A 13,294-nucleotide genomic window follows, 5' to 3' on the forward strand; every position below is an offset into this window, starting at 1 on the left:
TGAAAGTGCCATGCCAGGACGGTCTGGCGCCACCTGGCGGCAGCATATTCATTGCCGGAATGAACTCTGGGCCTTTGCCCTAGACTTTCACTTAAGGGCTCCATTTCTTACCCCTTCTGCCCTAAACAAAAGATTAATAAATGATCCCTGCATTAAAACTTAGCTTTCCCCTCGTGTTGTAGTGTGCACCGCACCCCAAACTTGAAGAAATTGCAAATAACTAGGCATTCAAAACAACAAGCATCATTGGCATGAAAGTGATATCAAGGGTGGAGATGTGACTCAGTACTTGCCTAGCATGCCCGAAGCCCTCGCTTGGGTCCCTGGCACTTCATCAATCCAGTGTGGTGGCACAATCCTGTAATCCCAGCACTCAGAAGGTGGAGTAAGGAGGAACAGCAGGTAGAAGCCAGCCTTGGTTACATAGCGAGTTGGAAACTAGCCTGGCATACACCAGACCCTATCCGAACAAGCAAACAAGAATATCAGACATACGGAAACTTTATCCCAACAACTATAGAAATAAAAAATGAAACAGTATCAGCGTTCACACAAAGCTCTAATTGGAAGGGAGGAATCAAGGGAAAGAGGGGATGGGACTGATTGCAAAAGATTCAGGCTGTAGACAGAAATGAACAGTACTTTTATAGGTTATTGGAGTGGTCTGAGGTCTGGAAGTTTTTCTTAGTCATAAGGATGGTATTTTTAATTGTTAGCTGGGTGTGGTGGTGCAGGCCTACTATCCCAGCAGTCCCAGGCAAGTGAGAGATACTGGCTCAAAAACAAAAAAAAAAAAATTCTACTTATGAAGCACACCTTTAATGCCAGTACTCAGGAGGCAGGAACAGGCAGATCTCTGTGAGTTCAAAGTCAGCCTGGTTTACAGAGGGAGTTCCGGGGCAGTCAGAAGTACACAGTGAGACATAAATAAATAAATAAGTAAGTAAGTAAATAAATAAATAAATAAATAAATAAATAAATAAATAAATAAAATAAACGAACAAGCAAAATCCCTATTCATGGTTTAATTTGATTTTCCTCTGTAAGATACAGACCCTTGCAAATACCATGGAAACATCCTGCACTTGGGTTTTTTCCTCTGGAGATAAGGAACCAAGTACATTCCACACATTGTTGGCAAGGAAGGAAAGACATACTTGCTGACTAACAGGCTGTGGATTAAGGCCAGGTGAACCAGTGTCTCTTGCCTCCTTGATGGTCCTCGTTTCTATACTGGATCTTAGCCCAAAGTGCCTAGGGTCTTTATTTCCTTGTCATGGGGCTCATCCAACAAGAGAAGCTCTTGTCAGGTGCGGTGGTCCACACCAGTAATCCCAGCTGGACTACATGGCAAGACAGCAAGTCTCTTTTTTTGTTGTTTTGTTTTTCAAGACAGGGTTTCTCTGTGTAGCCCTGGCTGTCCTGGAACTCACTCTGTAGACCAGGTTGGCTTCTAATTCAGATATCTGCATGCCTCTACCTCCTGAGTGCTGGAATTAAAGGCAGCAAGATTCTTTTTTAACAAGGGAAAATTTAAAAAAAAAAAAAAAAAGACACAGTGAGTGTGTGTGTGTCTAAGTTCTTGGCAGAGAAAAGTAAGTGAACTGGCCTTTAGTATAGAAGCCATAGGGTTTATCCTTTTACCAACTCCATTTCAGCCTCACCTGCTCTTTATACTTCTGCCCATGGAGCCTATAAAAAACATCAGGAGACATTGAAATTGAAAGTTGCCCTGATTAAAGTCTTCTCTCTTTCTCTCTCTCTCTCTCTCTCTCTCTCTCTCTCTCTCTCTCTCTCTCTCTCTCTCTCTCTCTCTCTGAGTGGTGTGTGTGTGTGTGTGTGTGTGTGTGTGTGTGTGTGTGTGAGAGAGAGAGAGAGAGAGAGAGAAAGGAAAATAGAAGGGGGACTATTTGGGAAGAGGAAACAGACCTATGGGAGTGAGACCAGACAGAGCAGGGCTGCTGATCACTACACACTTTACACACATACAAAAGTGTCAAGAACCCATTAGAATATATAATTGGTATATGCAGTAAAAACAGCATAATATGACAGGGCAGCCTACGGACCACCTGGGATTTGACTCCATTCTTCTGCTGAGGGCTGGAGTTCTCAGCACCTGCTGACACCACTGGCCAGATTCTTCTCCCTTCCGCCACTTTTTTCTCACATTTATTGAATATGGCAAAGGACAAAATGATAATAATTAAGTCTTAAAACCTTAATTGATCATATATTTTCAAATCTAGAATAACAACACTTTATTTCATAAAAACAAAAATGTATCCAAAAGGGCTGAGAAAAAAAAAATGTTACCAATATTTGCCCTAAAACTGAAGTCCCTTTTTCCTCTTGAGAGTCATGGAGTCAATAAGACTGAATGCCAATTGACTGAATGCCAAAGAAGACTTTTATTGGCCAAGAACAGAGGTAAGGGATAAACTCAAAAGTCAAGCTCTCAACTTTAGGGACTAGGAAGATTTGGTAATGTTAGATTTTTTAAAATGATTTATTTTTCCAGGCAATGGTGATACATGCCTTTAATCCCAGCACTTGGGAGGCAGAGCCAGGTGGATCTCTGTGAGTTTGAGGCCAGCCTGGGCTACAGAGCGAGATCCAGGAAAGGCACCAAAACTACACAGAGAAACCCTGTCTTGAAAAACCAAAAATAAAAATTCAAGATCTTCAGCTACGGTGAATTAAAAGCCAGCTTGGGATACATGAGAGACCATCTTAATCTGTCCCTCCAAAAATAAAAAGGGGGGAGTATGGGCTAATAAAGGGGAGTCATAATTGTATGTCTTCGGGTAGTAGGTGGAGCTCCCCCTCTTTGCTTTGCTTTTATACTTCTTCCTGTTGTTGTCAGGGCAACTGTCAGTTATCAGCGCTAGGAGGGTTCATCATTTATCGTACAGATAGCAGCATTTTTTAAAAAAGTTTTATTCAGGGTTCTGCATGCATGCATATCTGCACGCCAGATGAGGGCACCAGATCTCATTACAGATGGTTGTGAGCCACCATATGGTTGGTGGGAATTGAACTCAGGACCTCTGGAAGAACAGCCAGTGCTCTTAACCTTAGAGGCATCTCTCCAGCCCCAGATAGCAGCATCTTGAGGTCAGAGGCTCTCTGGCAGCCATCTTTATTGTGGAATATCTTTTTGTACACTGTGAAAATGTGTCTTTGCCAAGGTGCCTTCTTATTGGCTTAATAAAGAACTGAATGGGTAATAGCTAGGCAGGAAGAGGTTAGGCAGGACCTTCATGCAGAGAGAGAAAGAGTATATGAATCTAGGCCTGATAGAGACACCAGAGGACATAGAGAGGAAACAAAGGGTACAAGATGAAAGAGAGGTAATAAGCCATGAAGCAAAATATAGATTAATATAGATGGGATCATTTAAGTTATAAGAGGTAGTGGGACAAGCCTAACCAATAGGCTGAGCTTTCATAATTAATAATAAGTTTCTGTGTCTTTTTTGTGAGCTAGCAGCCCAAAGAAAAATCTGTCAACACATCCTAGATTAAACAAGTTTCTGCTAGCCACCTAAAGAGAAACCACTGTCTACAAGACACCCTATACTCAAAACCAAAAAGGATTAAAATGGGTAGAAACTCAGCAAGGTCACCAATGCAGTGCTCAATGTAATTGGCTTTATAAGGCTAAGAGTATGACCCAGTGACAGAGCAGGTGCTTAACATAGATTTCACATACACACACACACACACACACACACACACACACACACACACACACACACACAGTTTCCATGTAAAGTAATGACACTGTGGTAGATTGACTAAGAATAGCCCCACACAAGGGCTGGAGAGCTGGCTCAGAGGTTAAGAGCACTGGCTGTTCTTCCAGAGGTCCTGAGTTTGATTCCCAGCACCACATGATGGTTTATAACCATCTGTAATGAAATCTGGTGCCCTCTTCTGGCTTGCAGGGATGCAGGCAGAATACTGTATGCAATATATATATATATATATATATATATATATATATATATATATATATATATACACACCACACACAATAATTTATGAGTCCTCACACACAATAATTTATTTGAGTCCTTAGTCATCAGGGAGTGGCACTATTTGAAAAGGATCAGGAGGTGTGGCTTTGTTAGAGGAAGTGTGTCACTGGGGGTGGGCTTTGAGGTTTCAAAAGCCCCTATCAGACCCAGACTCTCTACCTACACATCAGGAAGATCAGGATGTAAACTCTTAGCTACTGCTCCAGTGCCTGCCTGCATGCTGCCCTCCCTGCCATGATGATAATGGACTAAGTCTCTGAAATTGTAAGCAAGCCCCCAATTAAATGCTTTCTTTCATAGGCATTCCTTGTTCACAGCAATAGAACAGTGACCAAGGCAGACATGAAACAAAACAGGGAAATAAACCGGACATGATGGCTCATACCTGTAACCTCAGCACTTGGAAGGCTGATGGAGGAGGATCAGAGGGAGTTTGAGGCCATCCTGGGCTAGAGTAAGTCTGTTTTAAAAAAGACAGAGGGCTGGTGAGCTGGCTCTTAGTAAAATGCCTGTCACATAATCATGAGGACCTGAGTTCGGATCCTCCAGCACCCACATAAAAGCTAGGCTCTGTGGCACACATCTCTAACTCCAGTGCATGGGGGCAGAGGTAGGTGGCTTCCTGGGGTTCATTGGCCAGCCAGTCTAGTCAAGTTGGTGAGCTCTAGGTTCAGTGAGAGAGATGGAGAGCTACTGAGGAAGACGCTGATCTCTGGCCTCCACATGCACGCACTCATACATGCATACACGCAATGCATGTACATCACACAAAAGCAGAAGATAGATACCTTGATACAGGATTTTGCTCTGGCTTCTGTTTTCCAGTGAATGAATTCACAAAAGACACAGAATACAAAAGATACCATGTTTATTACAAACTCAGGACCACTGTGGAGAAAAACACTCATAGGGTGAGTAGACCATTATGTCAACCTTTATTTCTTAGGCAGGCTTTACTTTTATTATTGTTATTTTAGACATGGTCTCGTGTAGCCTAGGTTGATCTCAAACTCACTGCAGCTGAAAACGACCTTGAATTCCTAATCCTCCTGCCTCTGTACAGGGATGGGCCACAACTGGCTGCTCTTTGTTCTTAAGGTACTAGGGATTGAACCTAGGATCTTGAGCTTGTCAGACAAGTGCTCTTCCAGCTGGGCTATATGCCCAGCCCTTTATTTTCCAAAGTCTCTCCTAGTCTCCTGACTTACAGGACCATTTACATTAATTCCTAGGGGAAGGAACAATGGGTGTTTTTGATCTTTACCAAAATTCTTCTTCTAGCTATTCATGTTTCCACTCAGGGTTGGAGATAACAAAGGAGTGTGAACTTGGGCAAGTTCCTTGGCTTTTCTGTGCCTGTTAAATGGGGTTAGTAATAACACCTTGTAATTCATGTTTGAAAAAAGGTTCCACTAGGCACGGTGGTGGATGCCTTTAGTCCCAGCACTCGGGAGTTAAGAGGTGAGGGAATGCTGCAAGTTCGAGGCCAGATTAGTTTACAAGAAATACAGGGAGATCTTGTATGTGTATGTGTGTGTGTAATGAGATCCAGTTCCCTCTTCTGGCATGCAGGCAGAACACTGTATACATAATACATAAATGTATAAAGTAGATTCAATAATCTACCCTCTAAAAAAATTGTGCTTTTTCCTCTTTTAATCATTTTGTTAAACTGTCACCCATTCACAACAAACTCCGTTTTCTTCCACTTTTTCAACCATGGGACTTAATCTACAGATCCTGTCAAAACAGACACAGCCATGTTGGTCAAAGTTTGAGGTGTCTAAAGTGCAGCATGGTTATGAAACACATTCATCCTTCCTTTCTCTCTGTAGAAGCTGAAATCCAGCCTCACACAAGGACTACGTACACAAGGACTCTACTCCTGAACTACCCTTAGATAATGTCCAATCCCTTAAAGTGACTGGGACAATCAGAACACAATGTTGTGCATGGCAAACCATTCCTTGACCAAAAAAGGTGGGGAGGGTGGGGGGCGGGGGGGAGAGAGAAATGTATCCTTAACATTCTATTGTTTTGTACCAGATCAGAGTTAAGTACCTATCTCATGGAAAAAATATCCATGGGATTGGCCCATCTCCCATTCTCAAATCTTTAATATAGCAGCAATCTCTAGATCATTCCCATTCAAGCACAAGACTGAAAAAAGGCTAAATTAAAATGTATCTTTTAAAAATGTAGCTATTAGAAGCCGGGCGTTGGTGGCGCACGCCTTTAATCCCAGCACTCGGGAGGCAGAGCCAGGCGGATCTCTGTGAGTTCGAAGCCAGCCTGGGCTACCAAGTGAGCTCCAGGAAAGGCGCAAAGCTACACAGAGAAACCCTGTCTCGAAAAACCAAAAAAAAAAAAAAAAAAAAAAATGTAGCTATTAGAGATGGCTCAGTAGCTAAGGGCACTTCCTGCTCCTACAGGACCTCAGTCTAGTTCCCAGCACTCACGCTTCCTCTAACTCAAGGTCAAGGGGAATCCAATGCCCTCATTTGGCCTCCTTGGCACCTGCATATACCCACACATATATATACATAATTAAAAACTAAAAACTAATGTTTCCAAGAGACAACATACACCCCTAACTTCAAATAACAAGACTACCAGGAAAATTTTAGATATTCAAGTCACTTTTGGGGGTCACAATTATTATTATTTTTCTTAATTGCATCTGTCTTTCATTTTTAGGTTTTTTTTCTTTGTTTTGAAAAAAGGTCTCAAGTAGCCCAGTCTGGCCTCAAACTTGCTGTTTAGCTGAGGATGACCTTGAACTTCTGCCTCTCAAAGGCTAGGATCACAAGTGTGCACAACCCCACCTGATTTTATTCAGTGTTGGGGATCTAGCCCAGGGCTTCAGGCATGCTAGACAAGCATTTACTAACTTGGCTTTATCTCCAGTCCAGGAGTCCCAATTCTCTTAGTGCTGAACTTCAGGATTTAAACAAAATCAATGTGAAAAGTAAACATTTATTACAAAGATTAGTTTTGACATTGTAAAATGAAAGTAGAGATGGAATTTCCAAGGGATGCTGTAACCTGGAGAGGTGAACTCCAAAACTGTTCAACTTGATTCATACTCATCAAAAGCCCCTGGGGAAGTTATCTATCTCACAGGGTGAAGGGGCAATGAATCTACCCTTACCCTCCCCCCATCCTATCCCCAACCATGACAACAAACTGAAACATACTTGAAAACGTCTTATGTTTACTGAACTATTTCAAATCTTTCTTTTATTGTTCAATTGGATCTTATTTCCTCTGGAAAACTCTTTATTGGTGAAAGACCCTTAGTGAGTGCTTAAGTTTTCAAAGGCTCAAAGGGAAGAAAGCAATGACCACCAGACCTTTCTTGCTAATCCTTGCTGTCTCAAACATTACAGTGGTTCTTCAAATGATCAGAGAACTCCCCCTTAGAAGCCTTAGGGGTGTCCATTATGCACACCGGACAGGACAGTGGATGGGCACTCTCTTCCTCCACTTGACCAAATGGCCAAGCAGAACCCACCCACTTCCTCCCAGCACAGCCCCAGCTTCACCCCAGCAGTAGGCGGCCACGGGACTCCGTTCTGATGTCCTGAAGTGTTGCCTTGAGCTAAGAAAATAGTCCTGGGGCCAGCCACAGGTTACTGGGAAGCAGAACTTTCAGGTATTTTCCTGTTTATACAAAGGAGCCCAGAGTCCCTTAAAGATCTCATTCCCCTACTTCCAACAAAAACAAGTTTGACAAACCAAATTTTTATTTCCAGCAACATCTGTCTAATATAAACAAACAGAAACACAACCTTGCCAAAAAGCTAGGAAGCCCTTCCGTATAAGAACCATTCAGTACATCTCTCTCTCTCTCTCTCTCTCTCTCTCTCTCTCTCTCTCTCACACACACACACACACACACACACACACACACACACACAGACACACACACACACAGAGCCCAGCCCACCAAAGAGCCAAGACTATAATGTATGCCATCTCCACAGCCCACACACATTTTACAAGGGTCTGTGCAGTTGTTCCAGCCAAGGGAAGAGTGACTGACAGCTACTAGTCCCAGCCTTTTCTTTAGATCAGTAGTTTAAATCTTTCTTACTCCAAGTCTCTTGGGAGATTACTAAGCTCTCCCTCCTCGTACAGACATGGTGTCAGTTTGCTTGTATCCAGGAGAATCCCAGTGGCACATTTTGTGGGGATAGAAGGCTCCAGAGACCAAAGAGCTGAGGTCACCACCAAACATTTCAGCCCCTCCTCTCTCCAGTCCCCCCTACTCTAGAGCAGCTGGCACCCATCCTCATCAGGAAAGGAGAAAGCTAGTGAATTAGGCTTTAAGTCCTTATTCAAAGGCCATTACAGCCAAGTACTGGTTTCAGGTTCCTGTCAGTCCAGTCATCTTGGCTGTCTAGTCTAGGACTCTTGTCCGATCCCGTAAAAATGGGAAATGAAACTTTGTAACTAGTCTCAGGCCACCCAGTGGTGGAGGGCAGGAAAGGGGAGGGAGAAATAGCTGATGTTATTGAAATCATATCCTAGCTAAAATAAAAGCAAGGGGTCCTGTGGGACCTAGAAGACATTGAAGGCATCCTGTGCAGCTACAGCCAGCAGGGGGGCTGGAACCTGTAGCACCTGAGTAAGGCAAGAGAACAGATGAGCTGCAGCAGGTCACACCAGGAATGATGAGGTCTGTTTGAATTCCCCCTAGAGGAAAAAAAAAAATCCAGTCGATTCCAGTCTCATTTTGCTCATCAACACACAAACAGTCTAGAAACTTCTACTTGATGGGGAAAGCCTCTCCTCCTCTGGGCAGGCACACTCACCTCACTTCGAGCACTCGGCTGGCTGTAAATCACCTTTTTACCTGGTGCAGTCCTGAGGGAAAACCAGAAATGGGGAGACACTCAGGCCCCAGCAAATAATGGATCCTTGCCAATATCCGGGGCCAGAATGTAAAACTTTGCAAAAAAACTGAGTGCAAGGTATTGGCAGGAGACAGGAACAGAAGTCCAGGTGTCATACCCTCCAAAACCACTGCTTCCACATTACTCCCCCTTCCCCACTTCCATGGCTCAGCTCCAAACCACACACATCCATGCTTTCATGAGAGAACCCTGGGACAGCGCCATTGCTCACCCTTTCTTTGTTCCTGAAAAAGAAAAAAGAGAGACCAACCCCATGATTACTATCAGAATAGAATGCAGTATGGCACGGGAATTAGGGGGAAGTAGCATGTGGTTTTTGATATGAGCTAGATAGATCATGTTATCCATGCTCTTGGATAACTGGAAAATGGTACCAGCACATGGAGCAGGGTTATCAGGGTCCATATTCAGATGGCACCCACAAACCATGCAAGGACAAAGACCTTCTAGCTGGGTACAGTAGCACTTGCTACTGTGCTCAGCACTTAGAAGACTGAGGCAGGAGGATCACTATGAGTGGGAGGGCAAAGTTTCAGGCCAGCCTGGGCCATCACAAACAAACAAGCTTCTGGGGGAAGGGGTGGTGGTGGCAAATACTTACTTTCAAAGTATCCTCTGCTATAAGCAAACCAGATGCCAAAAATCAAGACTCCAAGGAGAATCAATGTTACCAGGACAGCGGCCACGATGCCCCCCACATTCAGCTCCACTGTAAGACACAAATGAGACGCCAGGCGCCTTGATACACAGCTGTGGTGCTGACAATACTGTCGATAACCACATGAAAATCAGCCTCTGATCACACCCCAGCTCCACTCCCAGGCCGTAGCCACACTCTTACTCACCAGCATCCATGTGTACAGCCTCTGACCTCATGGCCGTCCCAAACCCATTCTGAGCTTGGCAGTAGTATTCACCACTATCGAAGGCTGTCACGGGATCAAAGACCTAGAGGGAAGAGGATGAACGGGGCTTCCTGCTTGAATAAGTCAAGCACCTAACCCGTTGTTAGTCCTCAGACCCTGTTAGCCCCGATGTTTCCTCCTTCCCCCTCTCGGGGGTTCCACGACGGGCCCCCTGCCGTTCACCTCCCCCCTTTCATACCAGGTCCCCTGTCTTTGGATCAACGGTGTAGGAAGAATTGATGAAGGCACGGGTTTTCTTGGCATCTGTAAGCATATCTATCCCATCCCTGAACCAGGAATACTCAGAAGGCGGGGAACCGTCTTGTTCGGAGCAGGTCAGCACTGCCCTGTTCCCAATGGTGAGAGAGGAGGGGATATTGACCGTCGGCTTGGATGGAGGCACTGGGAAGGGAGGAAAGAAAAAGGCGCTGAACACAAAGGCAGGAGGGTTACGATGAGTGCAGGTAACAAATTAGGATGACACTCTCAACCAATCAATCAGCTGGAGGTGCCACCTGCATGCCCTTAGTTCCCACGGGGAGGAGGGGAACACAGACGCACTCACCCCCTCTATATCCCCACCATCCGCAAACGAGGCCTAAAGCTTAGCAGTTTGCTACCGGGTTTAGGGAAGCAACTGGTTTTAAGCCGACATGAGGTTATATGGCACCTACCAAGCACAGTGAGGCGGACGCTGACCTCCCCATAGTTCTGGCCGCCGTCCTCAGAGACCATACAAGTATACTCTCCCGTGTCTTTCCGGGTCACCGAACTGAACGTGATGCCATTGGATGAGAAGGTAACGCGGTCTGCATAGGAAGCTACCAGGGGATGGAAGCAGAAGAGACACAGTAAAATGGACAGCAAAGGGAAGGTGAAGGTGGTACCCAAGGTGCATCCTTTATCCTCCGCCAAAGGGAAGTACTCAGAGCCTCGAGCTCCAGACGCACCCCCCCCCACCTCTGGAATCCAGGCCGGGCAGTGCCAACGGCTCCGCAATCTTAGCCACTGGGACAATTAATTTACCTGTGATCTGGCTGTTATAGCAAACAAGCGTGGTAGTGCCCCCTTGGACGAACTTCCACTCCACTCGGGGAGAGGAGAAGCCCGAGTAGGTGCAGGACAACTTGACGGCTGCAGAGAGGGCAGAGATGAGAGAGAGAAAGGGGGAGCCCCCAACCACAAGCCATGTCCTCCCAACCCCCACCCTGCCACCCTCCACAGCTCCGCCCCACTCACAGTTATCCTCAGCAACTTGGACGTCGGGTTGAGAGGTGTACACTGAACCCTTGCCTTGTACCAGAGAGCCTGAGAAGAGAAGAGAGGGACCCCATCAGGGGGCAGAGTTGGCCACAGGGTAGGAAGAACAAAGCTAGGAGATGAGGCTGAGAGCTCAAGGTGAAGGAGCTTCAAGCTGGCTGGTATCCTAAAGACGTTAAACGTGTTGTTACAACGGCAGGCAGGCCAGTACTACTTCTAAAATGGAAATACTTCTTTTATTTTTAGTGGTGGCTTCCTCTATGGCTCCCAGTACTCGAATTACATTCCTACTGGTCCAAAAGGGAGCTGACAGAAATGACATTTCATGGTTCAGAGGAAACTCCACAAAACACTGCAGCCACTTGTCCAATCAATCCTGGAAGGAAGCCAGCTAGCCAGCAAGCTGGAGGCAAGGCAGCCAGGGGAAGCAAGGATGGGTGATGAGGATAAAACCACGACTTGACATGTGTAGAGCATGAGCTGTTTTTAAAAGTGTTCTCGGAGATGTTACACTGTTTGATCCTCGAAACAAGTGTGACGTATCAGCCGGACAAGAGTTATCACCCAAATTTCACACGAGAAACTGAGACTACAAGTGAAGACAGGTGCACAAAATCGCATCGCTGGCTGAGACGCGGCAAGGGAGGACCAGAAGGGAGCTCAGATCCCCGCATTAGAATCACATACTTGCCAAATGGAGAAAGAAAAGCTAGTGTGGGCTGGGGGTGGAGACATGAGGAGCCAGGAGGCTAATTAAGTAACATGGGAGTGGGGGAATCATCAGAGCTCACAGTAAAGACCCCAAACGAGTGACAGAGGACTCGGTGGGACACACACACACATAGACAGGCACAGACACACACACCCTCCTTTGTGTTTTCAAAGTTCAAATTTACAAAGAATGTGTTTATTTACAGCTCTAAGTCAGAGGCCTTAGATAAATGCAGAATGCACAGTACAAGCATGTCTACTGCATTCCAATACGCTTCTTTATTTACCTACCCACAGAACTTGGCCTCTCAGATATCTTGGCCTTTGAGGTCTCATTCCCTATCTGAAATGTAAGAGTTTGAACAATATGGTCTCCAAAGGCCTGTTTCTCTCCACACTCTCTGACATCACTGTTTAAAGAGTACCTTGTTTGTTTCTGCAGGGCTGGGGATCAATGCCCTGTACATCACAGGCATGCGCTTTACTACGGAGCCACACCCCCAGCCAGGCCTACAGAGTATCTTTACATGCACTGATTTCAATCAGACACAATTAGTTCAGACACTATTTTTTGTTGGGTTTTGTTGTTTTGTTTTTCAGAAAGAATCCCACTGTACACCAGAGCAGCCTCGAACTCCTTGATCATCCTGTCCTTACTTCCCTAGCACTGGGATTATAGGTGTGTGATGCATCTTCTCAACTCCGGATCTGGGGAGTCTCTGAAGGACCATTCCTGTTTCAAATCTCCCTGTACAGTAGGCAACTCTCCCTCTGCCAGATGTTGTACCCTTCTCCTCCTTTTCAGTGTAGATCTCAAGAGCACTCCCTAATAAATGACATCTCAGATATATGAATGATTTGCCTGCATGCATCTATATGTACTATGCCAGGGGGTCAGAAGAAGGTACCAGATCTCCTAGAAGTAGAGTTACAAACAGTTGTGAGCTGCCAAGTAGGTGCTGGAAATTGAACACAGGTCCTCTGCAAGACCAGCAAGTGCTCAAGCCTCCAGGCCATCTCTCCAGTGCCTCAGATGCTACTCTTAAAAAGTCAAGACTCACTGATCTATAAGTGATTTCTAATACTATCACTTTGCATATTTTTCATTATAGAGTTGTTGATTGGTTGTTTTTTTGGTTTTTTTTTTTTGTTGTTTCGTTTTGTTTTTTGTTTTTGAGACAGGCTTTCTCTGTGTAACAGCTTTGGCTGTCCTGGAACTCACTGTGTAGACCAGGCTGGCCTTGAACTCACAGGGATACGCCTGCCTCTGCCTCCTAAGTGTAAAGGCGTGTGTCACCACCACCCAGCTCGTTATAGTTTTAATACTGAATTCATACTCAAGTGTAACAACAGATCTGGAAATTAAATCAACTAGCCCTCATTAAACTGGAATCTTCCTGGGGATATGATTAAGAGCTCAGTGGTTAAAGGCTCTTCCCATTAGATGATGCAAGCAT

General features: G+C 45.1%; 1 protein-coding gene across 1 annotated transcript in view; it reads right to left on the bottom strand.

Moving 5' to 3' along the window:
* Positions 1 to 6,998: 6,998 nt before the first annotated feature.
* The window catches only part of F11r (F11 receptor), a 29,959-nt gene continuing 23,663 nt past the window's right edge, over positions 6,999 to 13,294 (bottom strand). The window contains exons 2-10 of the mRNA XM_028860087.2: positions 11,106 to 11,174; positions 10,893 to 11,000; positions 10,541 to 10,687; positions 10,066 to 10,268; positions 9,807 to 9,909; positions 9,563 to 9,670; positions 9,173 to 9,185; positions 8,860 to 8,911; positions 6,999 to 8,740 (exon numbers count right to left, since the gene is read on the bottom strand). Coding sequence (XP_028715920.1) covers positions 8,705 to 8,740; positions 8,860 to 8,911; positions 9,173 to 9,185; positions 9,563 to 9,670; positions 9,807 to 9,909; positions 10,066 to 10,268; positions 10,541 to 10,687; positions 10,893 to 11,000; positions 11,106 to 11,174 — 839 coding nt within the window. The 3' untranslated portion in view covers positions 6,999 to 8,704. The remainder of the gene's footprint in view (positions 8,741 to 8,859; positions 8,912 to 9,172; positions 9,186 to 9,562; positions 9,671 to 9,806; positions 9,910 to 10,065; positions 10,269 to 10,540; positions 10,688 to 10,892; positions 11,001 to 11,105; positions 11,175 to 13,294) is intronic.

Source organism: Peromyscus leucopus, chromosome 15, assembly GCF_004664715.2.
Source record: "Peromyscus leucopus breed LL Stock chromosome 15, UCI_PerLeu_2.1, whole genome shotgun sequence".
Classification (NCBI taxonomy): domain Eukaryota; kingdom Metazoa; phylum Chordata; class Mammalia; order Rodentia; family Cricetidae; genus Peromyscus; species Peromyscus leucopus.